This window comes from Populus alba, chromosome 11 (genome assembly GCF_005239225.2).
Source record: "Populus alba chromosome 11, ASM523922v2, whole genome shotgun sequence".
Classification (NCBI taxonomy): Eukaryota; Viridiplantae; Streptophyta; class Magnoliopsida; order Malpighiales; family Salicaceae; genus Populus; species Populus alba.
Window position 1 is genome coordinate 6,630,283 of NC_133294.1, and position 18,584 is coordinate 6,648,866.

Sequence of the window (18,584 nt, forward strand, 5' to 3'; positions counted from 1 at the left end):
AGACGAAACATTCAATCAAAATAAGATTAAAAAAAAAAACAAAGCATGTAGTGATAAAAAAAATAAAAACTAAATTGGATATACAAAATAAATGATAAAATAAATTCATATTTTGACAAGGAAAAAAAAGAGAAAAGTCAATCGAACCTCAACCGAAGCTTTGCCGCACACATGTGCCACATGACAGTACAAAGGATGTTGGTGCGCTTCCAACATCACATTTGAAGGCGGTGTTTTACCATCGAATGTCATTGCATAATAAGTGTGGGTGACATCCACTTGATAATGTGTGTGCCAGACACACACCATAACTTTTTTTATTATTAATATTTTATATTTACTAAAAGATCAAAATGCTCCTTATCCCTCATGAGAAAAAAAAAGTAAGAAACTAATAAAATAATAATGTTGGTTAATTGAGAACGAGGACAAGAAGAAAACTTTTGCAGAAACAAAAAACTTATCCTTGTGTTTGCTGTTTGAGTTCTGCAGCAACTCAAGAATCCTTTCCTTGGTTATTTCGTCTGATAGCAATTACACATTATTTTGGTGCAATATAGTTCATAAGAAAGTAAAACAATTGATTATTCTATCTTGAGTACTAAACGCCTAAAACTGCCCCTTTTCATACTGGCGATATCTGCATTTCTTCATGAAGCCGCTGAGAGGAGAATCATGTGATGTTTCTATGATTTCCTGAAAATCTTTCCACCAATTCACAAAACTACTTTTTTCCAAGAAAATTTCAGGAGATACTGCATAGTTATTGATTTCGTCCATCACATACTGCTCAAACACACTCAGATGCTCTCTCGCCGATTGTTTCTCTACATCACTTCCATCCTTCAACTGTTTGCAAGAAATGAGAGCCTCCTCCACATTCATCCAAAAGCAAGAATCCTCAGTAAGATTACCAGCCACATTTTGTTTCTTCTTATCGTTTGGTGCACCTGCAAGTTTTTCTGCACGCTCCTTTTGCCATTGCTCCAGAAGAATATAATGTTTAGATCTTCCATTAGTTTGGTAGTCTCGTTTCCCTTTCTGTTTATAGTATTCGGCGATGTCTAGTGGTTCAACCATTCTTCTATAATTTGTCCCAGCATAAAGCCATGTCTCCCGCATAGATGCTCCTTCTTTCTGGGGTTTTCGCTCAGCATCCTCCACCAATTTTCTCCAGTAATTGGTGAGGAGTTTCTTGAACTTGGTGACGTCATTGTCGCTAAAAGAGTTCAGGTTCTTGTAACTATCATAGTAACCTATCCCCTTAGCCTTGCAGTCTTTCTTGTACCATTCTAGGTAGGCCATTTTTATCTTTACTCTGTTTAGTTTCTCGATGCCGTCAATACTCTTCATTTGTTGTGCCCTTCGATTTTCGTGGCTTTCCAATTCTGATATTAGATCATTGATGCTGTTGTTCTGCTGCTGCTGCTGAGTTGAAATGGATTTGCCATTAGCTATTCGAAAAACTAAAAGTAAGTAGCAAAAGACACGGTGAACTTGAGTTATTAAAGGGAAAGGATAGTTGCCAATTGATCTTATGAACACTCTAGCTAAGCCTTGGTCTGAAGTTTCGAAGGATTTTAGCATCACCAAAATATGAAGAGAGGTTGTCTGTGAAAGTCATCAATCAATGTTGTGAAAAAAATTAAATAGTACTCGTTACCTCGGCAGTTATATCTACTCCGATGGCTTTCAGCTGTAAGATTATCCCTAGCCGAAGTGGAGGTAAAACCGGTCGGCCAAGTTGTGAATCTTCTCTCAAGATAAGTCTGGACTTCAGACGCTTAACAATTCCACTATAATCATCAATCCCCATTTCTTCAGCGGAAACTTGACTTGTTGTGCTTCTCAATAACATTGAAACCACTTCAGGATCATCAACACAGTTGCATCCCAGCTCAGAACAGAAGAAAAATGTACCAAAAGGCTTGCACCGAGGACTGGGTTGTGAAGTACTAAAGATTCTTGGAACTAGGTCCTTGTTTGCAGCAACGTGTAAAAAGAAAGAATTCCATTTTGAATGTTCTGAGATGGCTCGTTGGAGGCCTTGGTCCCCTAAAAGGGGTGAACCAAAAGTGATGCAGAGGGGGAGTTTATTTCTGTTGGATGTTCGTTTGATGTTGTCTAACAGCCATAGAGTGAAGAGAGAAGCAATTGATCCTCCTAGAGAGTGTCCGGTAACGATCAACGGAGAGTTCAATAGTAATTCACCAGTCTTCGAATCATGGATCTGGCACGATACAGTACATCATATAAGCCAAGGGACTGTTTTATTTTATTTTTTTATTTCAAAAGTATTTTAAAAAAATTAATATTCCTTTTAGTCTTGGAAATCATAGTTCTTTGACATCTTTCACCAAAATTGATTGCGATTTTTTTCTAGAATATCCAAAGTGCCCTTTTAAATCGAATTTTGGTTTAGTTTGTTGCTGGTGAGATTATAAAAATTGACACTCAATATATATAGGGCACTTTAGGAGAAAGAAAATGGCAATGATCAACCAAGGGAGGGACTAAGTTATAGGAAGATACAAAATATAGACACTCAATATATATAGGGCTTTTAAACCCAGAGGGATTAATTAATTATTTTATTAAAAATATAGGGACTAAATAATAGTTTGCTGTTTTTTACCATGGACGACTGGACATAGGTAGAAACAATCAACAGAGAATGAATGTGAACCAGTTCACCAGATCTAACGGCTATGATTCTACACAAAGGATAAAAAAGACCCAGGTAAAGGCATATGGAAAAGGATTCAAGAGATTGTAGGGAAGAAGAGCACCTGAGTTCTGAGTAGAGAGAGCTCCTGAAAATAGGCCTTAAAAAGGGTTATTGCAGCTCTATGAACGGAGAAGGAAGGATTGCCTTTGGAGCACAAGGATTCAAAGAGAGGAAACCCCTGCTCCTTGAGAGCTGATGATGAAACCAAGTCTCCTCCTTGTAAAACATGGTCTTTTGCGCAGAGGGGTGAAGTGGCAAAAGCTATGGTGGTACAATTCGATTGGCTGACAAGTTTGTGTCTTACAGGCAGCTGTTGATTTGGATTGGTTTCTGCGTGTAGGTCCCTTACGGCACCGCAGGAAAGCTGCAGCAAATCTCCGGTGACCACTAAGTTTGCCAAATCTAGTCCACTGATAAATCTGCAGACAAGAACGAAACGACGCAGGAATAAGATAGCATAAACTGTTAGAAATGAGCCAGAAGAATTCTTGTGCTTACTGGGGAAATTGACTCATTCTTGGTGTTGAAAGAAACGCAGCTGGAGGAATATCACTCTCCTTTCACAAGCAAAGAGATGGAGCTCCATTCAAAGGGAAGTGGGGAATTTTTAATAGTTGCTAAAGACGCATAAAGAAACTCGTTTGATGCTGACTAGTTTATTCGGTCTTATTTTCAACTTTTCGATCTAATAATTCAAGCCATCCTGTACTTAATTAGTTTATTTGATTAAAAATATCTTTCTTTTTACTTATTACCAATTAAATCTCCTTCAAAATCATTTAATTGATATATTGTGTTAAACTTAGTTTATCTGTGAAAAACTTGGGAATCGAAGTCTTACAGGGGTTGTGTTTCTAATTCTACTGTAGTTGTTAAATTTAAAGGGTGTTTGGAAATGTATTTCTGGTTGTGTTTTTAAAATGTTTTTTATTTTAAGATATATTAAAATAATCTAAAAATATAAAAAAATATATTTTTTTTCAAATTAACATAGAAAGTAATCTGTACGATGCGTACAAAATGATGCTAATAAATGTTTATAAAAAATGTACAAAAATGTGTACTGCTAAATTCAGGATATTTTGCCAAATTAGCATAGAAAGTAAAAAGATTTAACACAATATAAAAAAAAAAATGATAAAATAATATAGTTTAGAATGTCATGCTACAGAACGTGACATCCATTAAATTACACAGGCCGTCCCTCACTATTCCTTGAAAATTCAGTAGCAAAATTTCTATACATCTAAATCTAACAAAAAAAGATTTTTATGAGATTTATCATTAAATTGTATAACAGCTGTAATTTTAATAGTTATTTAGTATATTAATCTTACATTTAACTTAGATAATGATTTTAAAGAGTAAAGAATTTTTCAATTTGAACAAAATTTCGACAAGGTTTCTTCTATTTAGAACTATATTTAAATTTTATCCCGTTTAAAAATACCCTTAAATAATCATAATAACCAAACAAAATAAATTTTTATATTTCATAATCACAAGTAACCTCAGGCTTACCTCTTAAAACACAAATCTCAATTATTTTCATTTACCACATTTATGAACACAAATCTCAATTATTTTCTTTCACCACATTTATGAACTATAGTTCTATATAATAATATTTTTATAAGGCGAATGCAAATAAATAAATATACATACATTCATTCATACATACATACAAAAGGAATATGAATTATTTAACTAATATAACATTTTACTAATTAAAATCCTAAAATATATTAACATAACATATTTATTTATCTACGTTTACATTGTCTACTGGATAATATAGGTTTATTAGCAGCATGACTACATCTTACTCCTGCTCCTACCTGAGCAGCCTCATCCTCTATCATGACATCATCCAGAGTTAACATCTCTCCAAGGTTTTCAAGTGCATTGCGGCAAAAATCAAATCACTTATGCATAGGAGTATCATTTGTGTTCTTTGTCAATATTACGAAGCATAGATGCGGCCTTTCGACCCTCTTACAACAACAAGCCAACCTGATATTAATAAAACATTAATATTAAATTAAAATATCAATAAATAAAATGCATCGTTTAACATATATTAATTCTTAAGAGATTTGATTTCTATGGTATTTTGAATCAGCTAGGAATGTTAATTGTATTGCATGTATGTAGGTGGAGGAACCTGCTCGGGATCTAACGTTATGATGTCCATATACCAAATCATATACTCCTCTATAATCACATGATGCATCTTTGTAAATATAGCATTCCTCTATGCGTCTCATTATGATACATAAGCTTTATGGTGGCTTAACTAGTCATAATTATCATTTTTACCCCTCTCATTATTTATGGTGTGTTGTCTGTAGTCGAACTATCACATTATTCGATTGAGATAATGTAGCTCAACCATATGAAACAATATCAATAGAACCATTAATGTCTAATGTCTATCTCGCTAGGGCAAACCAACTTGAGCAACTGCCAAATTTTAATCCTCATAAGAAGTCCACATAATTTGTAGAAGATAAGTATCTTAAATATTAAATAACAATAATTCATTGGAGTTAAGTTGTTGTCTTTAACAAATGGTTTAAAAAATACCTTGATAGGTTGTTACCTATCTAGCTTGCTTCGATAAAATGAAACTTGTGTTGGATTATTATCAAATACTCTACTATCACACCACGTAACATTATAAATATGTCAGCTTAATTGTATTTTTAATGTTACAATCAGACAATATAAATGCATATAATTGAAAAATAACATTGCATTATTTGCTTCATAATGAAGCTAAAGTGTAACCCCCATAGTTTGGACTGCCATAAGTAGTAATTTAGGGATTTAGGGCCAACCCATATGAAGATGCTCTCATGACCATAGTTGTCATTAAATAAAAATGATTTTTTTTTTAATGTTAGTAACAAAATTTAAAATGCAAATGGTTATTTAAATTCTTCCATTCATACATCTAGAAGTAACATACATCCTAACTTGATCGGCCTCTATTATGCATGCAAGACATAGATGTTTGTACATGTATGCCAAGACAACAAATCCCCAGTTATATGTAGGAATCACATCAAAATCATTTAGAAACATCAGATAAATTAAAGGCAAATATCTCCTCGTGAGGTCTGTGAATAATACATTGTCAAACAAATGCAGTATATATGCTCTAGCATATCTACATAACACATTTAAATGATCATACTAATTCACATATACTTAAAAAATAATTAACACAGTCAAATCATAATTTAATGGATATCTTTGCAATGCCTTGTCGTTAGTATCATTTGGTGGTGTAGTAAATATCTTCTCAATATATTTAAGATATATGATACCCCACTTTAATTTAGTAGGAGGGGGTGTCAACCCAAATTCATGCTCTCATAACACAACCCGACTATAAACCCTAGTAGATGTTATTGTTTGTCTATCAATATGAAGTGTAAACAAAATTGCAATATCCTGTAGTGTTGATGTCATACTCATGCCTTAAATGGAATGTGTGTGTCTTATGTTTCTGTCACTCAATTAGGACATAGATGAAGTCATCATTAATCTTGATGTGCTCTAGAAAACTTATGTATAAAAAACTAGCCAATAATAAATATGGTTGAACTTGCTCATGTAGTTTCATCCACTTATATGTCTGACAATAAATCTTAACCTTATCCTACATAAAAATTTAAAATATAATTACCTAAATATATAATACCTTTAATGTTAAGTAATGAAATTATTAAATGAAGTTAAATATACTTAAAATCCCGGCAATAACATCCTCCGATCGATGTTTATCGTACAACTACAAGACATAAATGTCTGTGGGCCCGGTAGGCATATATTGTGACTCAAACTGTCCATAAAAATAGCCATACACTCTAGGAATGTCAACCTCATAATGTGTCTACCCACCATAAAAAGAAGATTTTCCACCTCGTGTGTGCGACATCCTATGTAACAATACTTGTGTTTAATGTGAAATTAAATAAGCTTAATATGCTTTAAAAAAATATCATAATATACTTTAACAAATATTTTTAATGTATGCATGTCTATTTGGTATTATACATATACATGTTTTATAACCGGTGACATATCTCTATAAGAAAAGTAAAAGCCATTTTCAATTAGAATTATTTTCTTTATAAAAAATTACAAAAGCCAACATGAATATCCTAGTAATTGCATCAAAAGCTATTGCAATCAATAATTTCACATCATATCTCTCGTACAAATATGTGCCATCAATACTGATTAGTGGTCTACTTTAATACAAGCTCTAAATGACTAAAAAACTCTCCCAAAAATCATTGTACTATCATCAAGATTTCTTTCGTGTGGAATCAACAATTGTTTTAGAATTTGATTATTTTATTACCAACAACAACCTTGATAATTTTTAAATGACTACTCATGTGAATCAAATAAATGCTCAAACACCTTTTATTTTGCAATCCATGCTTTGTCATGTGATATTTTATACTTGTAATGCAATTTTATTTTATTATGTATGTGTGTAACCATCATTAAAATATTATCCATCACAAGGGTTGAAATAGCATTAGCAATAGAATTTGCATCGAGCTGATGGTGATCTTTTTAGATAAAGATCAAGGTACATATGTGTGACTCATTAAACTTTGCTATCTCAAATAAATCCAATCTTTTTATGATATCCCCCATGTAAATACCACTTAAATTTAGGTGCTTGCACACATTGTAATTGAACAAAGATCGACTTTGACCGTTGAACTTGATATTCAATCAAATATGCAATGTGTCACCATTTAACTATATTAACAAATTCATTTTAATTGTTGAATGTTTGTATAACCTCTAAATCATAGCCTCATGTAAAATATCTATGACTAAGTGCTCAGTCATAAGAAATAGCAAATGTAGACCCAAAAACATCTCTAAATTCAAGAACAAGAGGTGTTATCTCAATGTCAACATCATCATCAATGTTCGGGTCTAACATCTCATCATCTTTATTGCCACTAGGATCATAATAGTGAAATCTGTGTTGATTAATGAATGGATTGTCAAACACAGTATCATCAATTCTTTATATCAAATCAACCAACAATAAATTTTTGTTCCCTCTACTAATTGACTTTGAAGGACCAAAAGATCTAGATGCACCTATACATATCTGACCAGAAGTTGGGACACATAAATAATTTGGTCAAATACTCACACACAATATCATCATTGTCGCACCTCGGCGGATATCGCGATGAGGACTAAAATATATATCATGGAAAATTAGCAATCGCCACCTAATAATTAGATAAAACTAGAAATCCTAAAGATAAGCATTGGCTCTAGAGATTTAGGTAAGGGGTTAGTTATGCTTAAAGAAAGAATGGCATCGTCTTTACAGCATTCTTTCTAACGAAATGTTACTTTTACTATGTGTTTTCTCTTAAATTTATCTTTGTGATTGCCATCAATTATCCTAATTATTTTTAGCCTTTTATTTTTTTTAATTTCTAATTATTTTGTGAAAATTTTGATATCGGTCTTTAGACATCTCAGAAAATGATATTAGTCCCAAAAAATAAGAGACTCGTCACAAATATTAACGTTAAAAAAAAAAAGAGTTTTTCATTGAAATTGCTAAAAAAAATGACGTAGCTCGTATTTGATTTTAAATTATGAATATTGGTCCCTTTTACAAACAGAAACAAATATAAAAAATGACATTTATCCCTAAAAAAAGGAGGTTTCGATGAGGTTATTAAAATAATAGGTGTTGAAACCAAGTGGATAATAAAAATTGAGCTTTGGACCCTAGGAGTAGTAAAAATAAGCTTTGATCCTTTTATTCAAAAATCTTGTAAATTGAGAGTTTTTATTATTGTTTATTTTTTTCCGCAAAGAAACATGGTTTTTTTTATGTAGGCCTAATTAATAGGCTTTTTTTATTTTGACTGATGAAATTAAAAATATATATATTATTAAGTCCAAATATACATGTAAGGGGCGGAACTAGAAAATCTTATCTAGGGGTGCTATCATTAAAATTATAAGGTTTGAATATAAATATTTTATTTATGAAGGGGATAGATGCATAATTATTATGAAAATTTAAAAAATTAAAGGACTAAAATTAAGATATTTTAAAACTTTAGGGGTGCCAAGCTCCCGCAAACATAACATAGGTCTGGACATGAAATTAAAAAAATTTAGATTTTGTAAAAAAAACATATTTTTGCCCTTTTCTTTTTCTTTTTTTCATTGTAAATAAACGAGCTAGAGAGATAAATTTTTTTTTTTTTATGATAGAATATGCTAAAATGATTTTTATAAAGACTTGGCCCTAACGCACTCCATAAAAAAGAAGACTACAGACAATGATTCAAAAGCTGATTTGAATAGATAGGAGCAGTGCCTTATATTTACAATGGTGGAGAGCCTATCTAAGGAATGTTCAAAGGTTTATGCTAAATCTATGCTACCATTATAGCTGTAGTTATTAAGCATAGAATCTGGTGTAATTACAAAATAAATTATAGAATAATTAGCATGATTGTATGCTAATTGTGTGCTGTTTCATGATCTCCAGAATCCTCCTTGATACTCTACATGTTTATTCGCATAAGTTTGATGTAATAGTGAAACAGTCAATATATAATGCACAATGGGACCCCACTGAAAAGCAAACACCTGAGCATGACACGAATGGAAGTAAGAAAGCAAACAAATGACCGAAAGTGTCCTTCTTACAAAGAAAATGCTTTTGACTTCTACATACACGCCAGCCCAGGAGAGACGGCCACTTTAATTATTACAACTCACGCTTGAATCGGCAAGGAGCTAACGAAACTGGGAGAAGCAACATCGAACAGCGAACATAAAGTATAAAATAGGTATGTTCGGAGTCCCTGCAATGTCTATATCTACGCGGAATTGCTATGTTTAGAATATTAGTTTTTTATTATGTAATTTATATAGTTTTTATATCCAATAAATAATTATTTAAAAATAAGAGATATAATTTATTATTTATATGAAAATTTTAAAAAAAAACCTTATAAATTAGCAAAATATTAATTTGCCTTACGGATAATATCCATATATTAATTCATAGTAATTTTAGAAATTAATCAAGTCTTTATTTGATTTTTCTAGATTTAGAAATATAATCTTTGTATTAATTATATTATATTTCTTAATTTCTAAAATATATTTAATCAAGACATACTTAATTAAATCATTCCAGATTAATTTTTTATCAATGATTCTTAATGTATGTGGCCCATTAAATTTCTAATTTGTTGATCCAAATATAAATTTTAATTTTAATTAAATAAATTAAACATGATACATTATATAGCTTGCATATCACTCACAGTTCCTCCTTTGCATTATATGGCTTTACAAATATAGATTGGCCAAGTAGTATTCATGATCGCAAGTCTACAAATGATTACCTTGTTTTCTTTGGCCATACATTGATTTCATGGAAATCGAGCAACAACGCATAGTTGTCCGCTCCACTACCAAGGCTCAGTATAAAGCCTTAGCATATGACATTGTTGAGGTTCTCTGACTTTAGTATTTATTAATTGATCCGTAAATCCCTTCTGCTTCTACACCTACCAATTGGTGTGATAATCTTGGTGCTACTTATTTATTTGTGAATCTTACATGCTTGTACTAAACTTGATGAGGTTAATTACTATTTTGTACGAAACAGAGTTGTGAAGAAAGAGATTCAGATTCATTTTATCTCTTTTTATGATCAATTTGTAGATATTTTTACTAAGTCGCTTGCTACTGCTTTTTTTATTGTTTTTCGCTTTAAGCTTCAAGTTGATCCTCCACCATCGACTTGAGAGGATATATATATATATATATTACTATGGTGTTAATAAAAATAATTAATCTAGTAATTCACGTGTTAAACCAATAATCTAATAATTCTTTTTAATCAATCTTCAAATTAGACCTGACGTGTGAGTCGTGTGTGTGTGTGTGTGTAATCAGATTACATTTGAATTAAGAACCTGTCATGGCAAGTAGATTAGCAAAGATCTTTTCACACTTTCTCGCCCCATCGTTAATATTTTGGTAAAATTAAATTAAATTTATTTATCCCACTAATGAATTTAATTAAACAGGGGCTAAGAGAAGTGGAAATTTGAGGTAAAATATGGTGAAAAATTCTGAATCTCAAATCGACATCATGATCTCTGTTAATTAGAAAGCTTATTTGATAAATCTAATATCCTCATTAATTTCCTATAATGCGTCGTATGAACAATGTTTATGAAATTGTTACTTTCGAATAAATGTGAGTATCGTATCCTCATTGTTTACACCAAATTTAACTTTAGTCCCTAAAGAAATATTTTACTTTGGTGTGGAGTTTCATAAAACGCACAACGATCTAAATAGATAATTAATAAATGGGAAGTTCTTTCGCTGGAACTTCTACCATGTAGGATGTGCCACGCTTGAACAGAGCTGTGAGCTATCAGTTTCAATGGGCGTCTTAGCAATCTGCTTCCATTTCTATCCTTGATTCTAACTAGGGTTTCAAATTGCTGCAATTAAAAAACTTTGTGAATCAGTTCTAAACCATCATGGCTGCGGTGACCTCAGCAAGGTAGCCGGGGCCGGGTCCAATGGGAAACGGCAACGTTAACATTTGTCTTGACTTTTCCGAGCTGACCTGATCCGGTTCAAAAAAAAAATAAAAGAGCTGACTAAGCTCTGTTTCGCATTCTCACTCGATTTCTGCAACTTGCTTGGAAACGAAGATTTCAGAAATATCTCAAGAAAACGTCTCGGGGCTTACGATTTGCTAGGTCCTGAAAAAAAAAAAGACCGAGTTATCAGTGAAATGATTATGTGGGCAACGTTGACATTGATGTTTCAGAAGCCAAGTCAAGGAAAGCTTTGCCTCAAAGGATAGCCATAGGGCAGGCTGCAATGCTTTTTTTGTCACAACTTGTGTTTTGTATGGCCTGTTCCCGTTGAAGATTCAAATTGCATGGTTGACCCAAGCCCATAAACCTATAAACAAGTATTGCAATTTGGGTCTGCTGTCGTAATAATATGATAAAAGGCCAGTTGCCCAGCGCGGATACGTTCACATTTCTTCTGATAATAACGTATATAGTACAATAAATATATGATTTATTAGCATTAATCTTTGTATTATTAACGAAAACAGTGATTAGTTCAACTGAGAGGTGACGAGGGAAGTCGAGCAAGTTATTCCTCCTTGATCATTCGTGAGGTGGGATTCTGATCCGAGTGAGCATTTTCCTTTTTGAGCTACTGAATGAACTACTTTAATACTACTATTTGGTATTTACTTTTGAAAACCTCCATGCGTCTGTCTTTAATGGCTGGAAAGTTTCCACATGCACCTTTTTTCCTGTTCTGTTCAACAACCTCAATCTTAATCTGATGCTATAATTACTCGCAAGATATAATTAAATAAACCCCATTACAATATATGGAAAAGTCATCAAATCCAAATTCAACCATCACACACCTATATATTCACTCTTTCTTCATGATCACTACAAAGTTCCATGATTTCCATTTCTTGCAACAAAATATCCCACCTCCTTGATTCTCAATAGCTACACTTCGTCTTCTGTTTTATGCAAAGTAGCACTAACATGGGTGGGACAATGAAAAGCAAAGAAAGGAAGAGAAGCAAGCTCGTAATTATTTTGCTAGCACCCTTTAAAGTTCTCAGGAAGGCTGGAGAGTTTTACATGAAGTTCATGGCAGATTCTTCTGATATGGTTGGCAATGATTATCATGGTTTGGTAGGTGAACCGGGCTTTCCTCAGAGTTTTACCAATAATTCTAAGAGAGAGAGCAGCATAGGATATTCAACTTCAGGGAGGAGAAGTGGACCCTTACAATCAGCTTCAGGGAGGAGAAGTGGACCTTTACAATCAGCTTCAGGGAGGAGAGGTGGTGTCCTCTCAGAATCAGCTGCTTCAGCGAGGAGAAGTCATGTGATGCAGCCAAATATGCATTGTAGGGAAGCGGAAGGGAGAAGAAATATCGGTTCTATGTCTAATGGAATAATGGAAATGAGGAGTTACAGTGTTGGGATAGGAAAGATTGGTAAAATTGATGAGGAGAAACCTTGTTCGTTTAGAGAGGATGGCGGTGATAATATCAATGTAGATGTGTGCCCTAGAAGTCGAAGTCAAGCGGTTACTAGTGAAAGAGCATGGAGTATCAAATTAGGTTAAATTAATTACATGAGCTTTGATGATTCATTCATTGTGGGTGGTTACTTTCTTCTTCTTTTTGGTTTCCTTGTTTCTATACAACGGAAGTTCTACATTTGTAATGTACCATGGAAGGCACAACCCAAACAAAAAGAGCAAGGTGTAAGATAATATTTGTTTTTACAGTTGATTGCTTCTTCTTTTTTTTTTTTTTTTCCTTTTTCTGTGTCTTGACTGATCAGAAGAAAAGAAAATTAATTAAACTATCTAGATATAGAAACATTCTTGGTGAACAACCCTTCATGAGCCACCGAGACTTTAGTGAGTTTTTTTAAATTGTTTAATGTTTTTTAGTGATTTTAAATTGTTTTATATATTAATGTTAAAAAAAATTAATATATTTTTAAATAATAAATACATAAAAATTCTTCTTAAAAACTGTAGGCAAGATTTAATATATTAATATGCTTTTTTTTAAAGGGGGTATATTTTCCTTTTTATAGGTTTTAGAAAATTTTAAATATAAAAAACTGGATTCATTAGTGCTGGAGTTCAGTCTGCTGGAGGTCACTTCATAATCGAGTACGTACGACTATTTTATAGGGACATACTTTATTTGTTTAGTTTTTTCGATTGTTAAAGAATTCATCTCTCCAATTAAGAGCTAATTTTTATATTAATCGAATGGAATCGAAATCCAAGAAAGTTGGATTCATGAGCCATATAATGTGGGTTATTTTTTTTTTCCCATTTGGCATTACACTAATTTTTTTTTTTCATAATTATCTGATTTACATGTAGATAAAGATAATTAATGAAAAACAGACTAAAAAACTTTATTGTAACTTTAAGCAGGTGAATACTGAAAATTATTGTAATAAATATTTTTTCTGATAAATGAATAAAAATAACATATAGAAATCCTACTAATTTTGGTGTTCGTTCTTTATCATGAAACTAGACTATTTTTTTTGTATAAAAAATAATATTAAGGTATTGAAATTAGGTTAAAAAGGACATAAAAATTAGTCAATATAAATATATAACAACATTAATTAGGACTAAGTCAAGATAAGATATCCCGCTAAACTCGTTGTCTAAATTGTATGAACAAAATAACCAGATAAAAAAACAAAGAGATTTGTAAAGCCTTTAAAAAAAAACATATTAATTTTTTAAACCGGTAACCTGTCATTAGACCTGAAATATTCAATCTAGAAAAAACTATGAAGTTGAATTCCCAATAAATTAATTATTAAAGAATAAAATTGAAAAAAAAATACAATCATAAAAAAAGATTTTAAAAAAATAGGAATTCAAATAATGATAATAACTATTACTACTATTATTAATAAGTAATATCATTATTATTACTACTAATGCTGCTAGCATTTTCATTATTAATAATAGTAATAGTTATATTAGTATTATTATTATTTTCACAATACCACTATCATCATCTCTATTGTTATTATTGCTATTATTATTATTATTATTATTATTATTAATTTTATTAGCATCATCACTATCACTATCACTATTACTATCACTATCACTAGTATTATTGTTGTTGAAAAAAAAAAAACATGAACTTAATTTGAATGATAGAATAGAAAAAAAAAATCATAAACTTAATATGAAGGATAAAATTAAAGCTGTAAAAACTTTGAAAAAAGAAAAACATAAAACAAAGAAAAGAAATTAAAAGTAAAAGTAAAAGTGCCGCATTGAAAAGCATTATATATATACAAATTAGAAACCAATAGTTAAATTAAAAACAAATAAAACTTTAACAAAATAAAAAATGACAAAAAATACTAAAATCAATACTAAAAAGACTAAATCTGAAATATCAATAACAATGAGAATGATAGTGTATTTATTGGAGTAGGAAAGAAAAATGAATGGAAAAAAAAATAAAAAGTTACCAGTTATAAATCACTCATATTTGGACGACATACATTACTCATAATGAAAGAAGACACGATTATAAATGATAGAGTGGAAGCCCATCTTTTACAACCAAAAGTCGCTACACATGCCACTTAAAGTACATGATGACGACTTTTACGTGTCAACAATTTTTTCAAATTAAAAAAAAAGGTATTATTTTAATGTAAAATCACATCACCACCCCCAACCAGACTAACATTTAATAATAATAAATAAATAAATAACAACCTAGGCTAAAATATTTTAATACCCTTGACTACAATAAATTAATTTTTTTGGATAAGGGTATATGTGTAATTCCACTATATATATAAAAAACAAAAATACCTAAATATTCCAACCCAAAACTATTAAGTTTTTTAAACTCCTGGATTTTTATTATTAATTTACTATTCATTAAAATGTTGAATAAAAAAAATACCTCCAAGAAAATCAATAATAACTAATATGCAATTTAAAAATATACTTGGTTGATTGACAATCAATTTTATTTTTTTTTCAGCTCACATAGATTACTCCACTGTTTGTAGTAAATAATAAAGTATTTCGAAAATTTCCTTTCCTTTTACTATATTTGTTATATGGAATTAACTAAGATTACACGTGTCAAAATAATTTGATAATTAATAATGGCTTTGATTCCATTTTTTACATCAAACAGATGATTAATAATTGAAGGGCCAATTTTCTTGATCTTCTTTAAGGCAGTATTGGGCTTCCCGTTTTATTGGGATAGGTCCATTCAAAATGGATGGGCCCTTATTTACTTAGACAGCCCTACGGTATTCCAAATGGGCTTGTTAAACATGAGGACGGCAATGGCTGGCCCATGTCATCAATTCTCACCCCTCCTTCTCCACTCCGTTGATTATCGGATCAAGACATTTGCTGCCTTTATTCCCGTCGGTGATTTTTTATTCTTGTTTTTTTTTAATAATTAATAGTTATATAAATTATTTGGAATAAAAATTGATACAACAAAATGAGCTTGGTGTTTTATTGTAACGCGTCTTATTCAAACAGTGAAGTAACCATTTTACACTCAATAGTGAACTTGCTTTCAAGGTAAAATAAACAATGCCTTCCATAATGATGTATGGAGCTGCATGTCGAGATCTCCAAGGTGGATGGATGTATCTTAGCGATGAAAATATGATGTACTCCTGTGGATATTTTTATTCTTCATCTTTTCTCTTTTTGTTTTTTGGTAAAATATAAAGGTGTTTTTTAATTTTTTTTTTATATTCAATTTAATTATTATTATTTTTAATTTATGTTTGATTTATTTTATTTTATTATTTTTTTTTTTCAATTTTGGCCCTTTATCATTTGATTTTTGTTATTTTATATATCAATTTAGATCTTCATTCTTTATTTTTATTTATTTATTTATTTATTTTTATCTGCAATTTTATCTTCATTCTCTTTATTTCTGTTGGATTTCTTAACTATTGTTTTTTGACATATATTTGGTCCTTATTTGTTTAATTACTATTTATTTATTTTTATCCTTTTTTTTTCTAATTGAATCTTGTTTTTAATCTCATCCCTTCATCTTTGACTTAATTTATTTTTATGTCAGGTTTTGTCCTCATTATTTTAATTACTATTTTTTTTAGATTTTTTTTATTGTCTTTTTCTTTCAATTTAATCCCTCAATATTTTTTTTTATTGAAAATTTTTATTTCATAATTTTTTAAAGTTTGCTTTCTATGGCATTAGTCTTAGGCTCATAGAAAGGGTTGTGATTTCAGATATTAACATGGGTTGAGTTCACTCTTTTCTTAGGCTCTTATTTTTTTTTATATATAAAAAAAAATCAATCTTATTTTTCAACTTTTGATTTATTGTAAATCTACCTTCACGCTTTTTTTTTTTTGCTTTTATATTTGTGGGGTTATTTCAATTCTATATTTATGATCACGAGGTTAACGAGTTAACTTGAGCTGATTTAAATCCTTTTTCTATTGATTTTTTTTTGAATTATTTTTATACCACCTTTTGACATTGAATTGTTTGATAATTGAAATTTATTATTTTATTCACTTGCTTTTAATTAGGTTGCCCTAATATCACAACTAGATTATATATTTGACAGTTAACCCAGTTGGACTCTAATTTTTATTTTTTTTTTATGTTATTATCCTTGTATTTTTTTTATTTATGTCATTGAAATCATATGATCATATTAAGCCCAGTCAAGAAAATAGCTTAGGTCTTGTTACTTTTTTAAAAAAAACATTTATGTCATCTTAATATTTTTTTTAAAATGAAATAAAATTTAGATTGTATGAAATGTAATCTAATAAACAACTATGACATGTAATTATGAAATAATGATGATTCTATTATTTTTTGTGAATTATTACTTGGTATTCACCGATGAGACCCGGCATCTGTCCCCGGCATGTTATTTCGTTAGCACGTTCAAGACTTCAAGCTTTTCCGAGGACCATACAAATTTGTGCCACAGCCTCCCCGTAATCAATATGGTGCTAGGATTCAATCTTCAACCAAACTTTTCATAGATACCTGGTCAAACCAATATTTACATCCTATATATCAATTATACCAACACATATGCAAATCAATAGCAGATACTACATGTCCTGATTATTTTTAAAAAAAAATTATTTTTTTTTTCAACTTTTTTATTAATATTTTTATATTATTTTGATGTGCTGGTATTAAAAATAATTTTTTAAAAAATAAAAAAATATATTTATTAATGTATTTCTAAATAAAAACTACTTTAAAAAAATAACCAATATCACATTCTCAAAGAATACTTTTAAAAACATACAGATAAGTTTCTTATATTTAATTAGGGTTTGATTCATCACCAATAACCATGACTTTGATGTTGGCAGTCAAAGCTCTACCGTCCATGTTTTCATGATATTTATTTATTGCAATTGCTAATATTTCTTTTTGGCTGAAGTTTAATCAAAGCTAATTCATTGCCGGGAAATAAATCAATGATAACGATCATCTATTATGTATTGAATTCTAATCAATGGCCAATGAATGAAACACTGACAGCTATGAACTGTAACAAGCCTCGAAGTTTAGTCTCACTCGACCTTAGAAAAATGGTAAACAAACAAATAAATGTGACACCATTTAATTACATGTAATATTGAACAATAAATGCAAGTCTTGCCTGTTGAAAAGCCAGAGTTGACTCATGTTAGAATTAGTTTCGTAATCAAAAGGAACTCGTGAGCTTCATTCCATGCCTCCTGTCATGTCAATACCTCTACCACTTGGTTCTTAATTCCAATTTGTTCGCTTAACGGGGAGTATCTTCTTTTTTTTTTTTTTTTTTTTTTTACGGTGTATAGGCCAGCTTGCGCGCACCACGATTAATCTCACGGCTCATTGAACATCCTACAAACCCAGTGAGCATGTAAGGCACCGCGGGGGTGATAGGCATGCACGGTGAGGTTTGAACCCAGGATGCAGAGGAAGGAAACAAGTCCCTTCAACCACTGGGCCAAGACCTCAAGTACAACAGAGAGTATCGTGATTGATTTGTCGTAGGAGATTTTAGCATAATTAAATAATAATAATAATAAAAAAAGGGACCCCAATTCTGTCGGCAATTAATGATAAAGACGTCCCAGCTATTAAACTAGATCCCATTTGCTAAGAAATAACAGGATAAATCTTTTATAAATTGAAGAAAGTGA

At 30.9% G+C, this 18,584-nt stretch overlaps 1 protein-coding gene across 2 annotated transcripts; it reads right to left on the minus strand.

Annotated features, from left to right (window-relative positions):
• Positions 1-441: 441 nt before the first annotated feature.
• LOC118051797 (senescence-associated carboxylesterase 101) lies at positions 442-3,387 on the minus strand. 2 transcript variants are annotated; one of them, XM_035062521.2, is made up of 4 exons: positions 3,227-3,387; positions 2,790-3,147; positions 1,664-2,230; positions 442-1,425 (listed from the first exon to the last, which is right to left on the minus strand). In XM_035062521.2, exons 1-4 carry the CDS (start codon positions 3,241-3,243, stop codon positions 610-612), a joined length of 1,758 nt encoding a protein of 585 aa, XP_034918412.1. In that variant the 5' UTR covers positions 3,244-3,387; the 3' UTR covers positions 442-609. The 2 variants fall into 2 exon arrangements, with proteins under 2 accessions (XP_034918412.1, XP_034918411.1); XM_035062520.1 differs by having other exon boundaries at positions 442-1,428.
• Between the last annotated feature and the right edge of the window lie 15,197 nt (positions 3,388-18,584).

Bases quoted from the DNA above. Each gene is read 5' to 3' on its own strand.
- LOC118051797 (XM_035062520.1), bottom strand. The intron at 2,231-2,789 runs GTGCTCTTCTTC...GTATCGTGCCAG, and splicing joins TCTCTCTACTCAGAACTCAG to ATCCATGATTCGAAGACTGG. The intron at 1,429-1,663 runs GTAACGAGTACT...ATTTCAACTCAG, and splicing joins GAGTAGATATAACTGCCGAG to CAGCAGCAGCAGAACAACAG.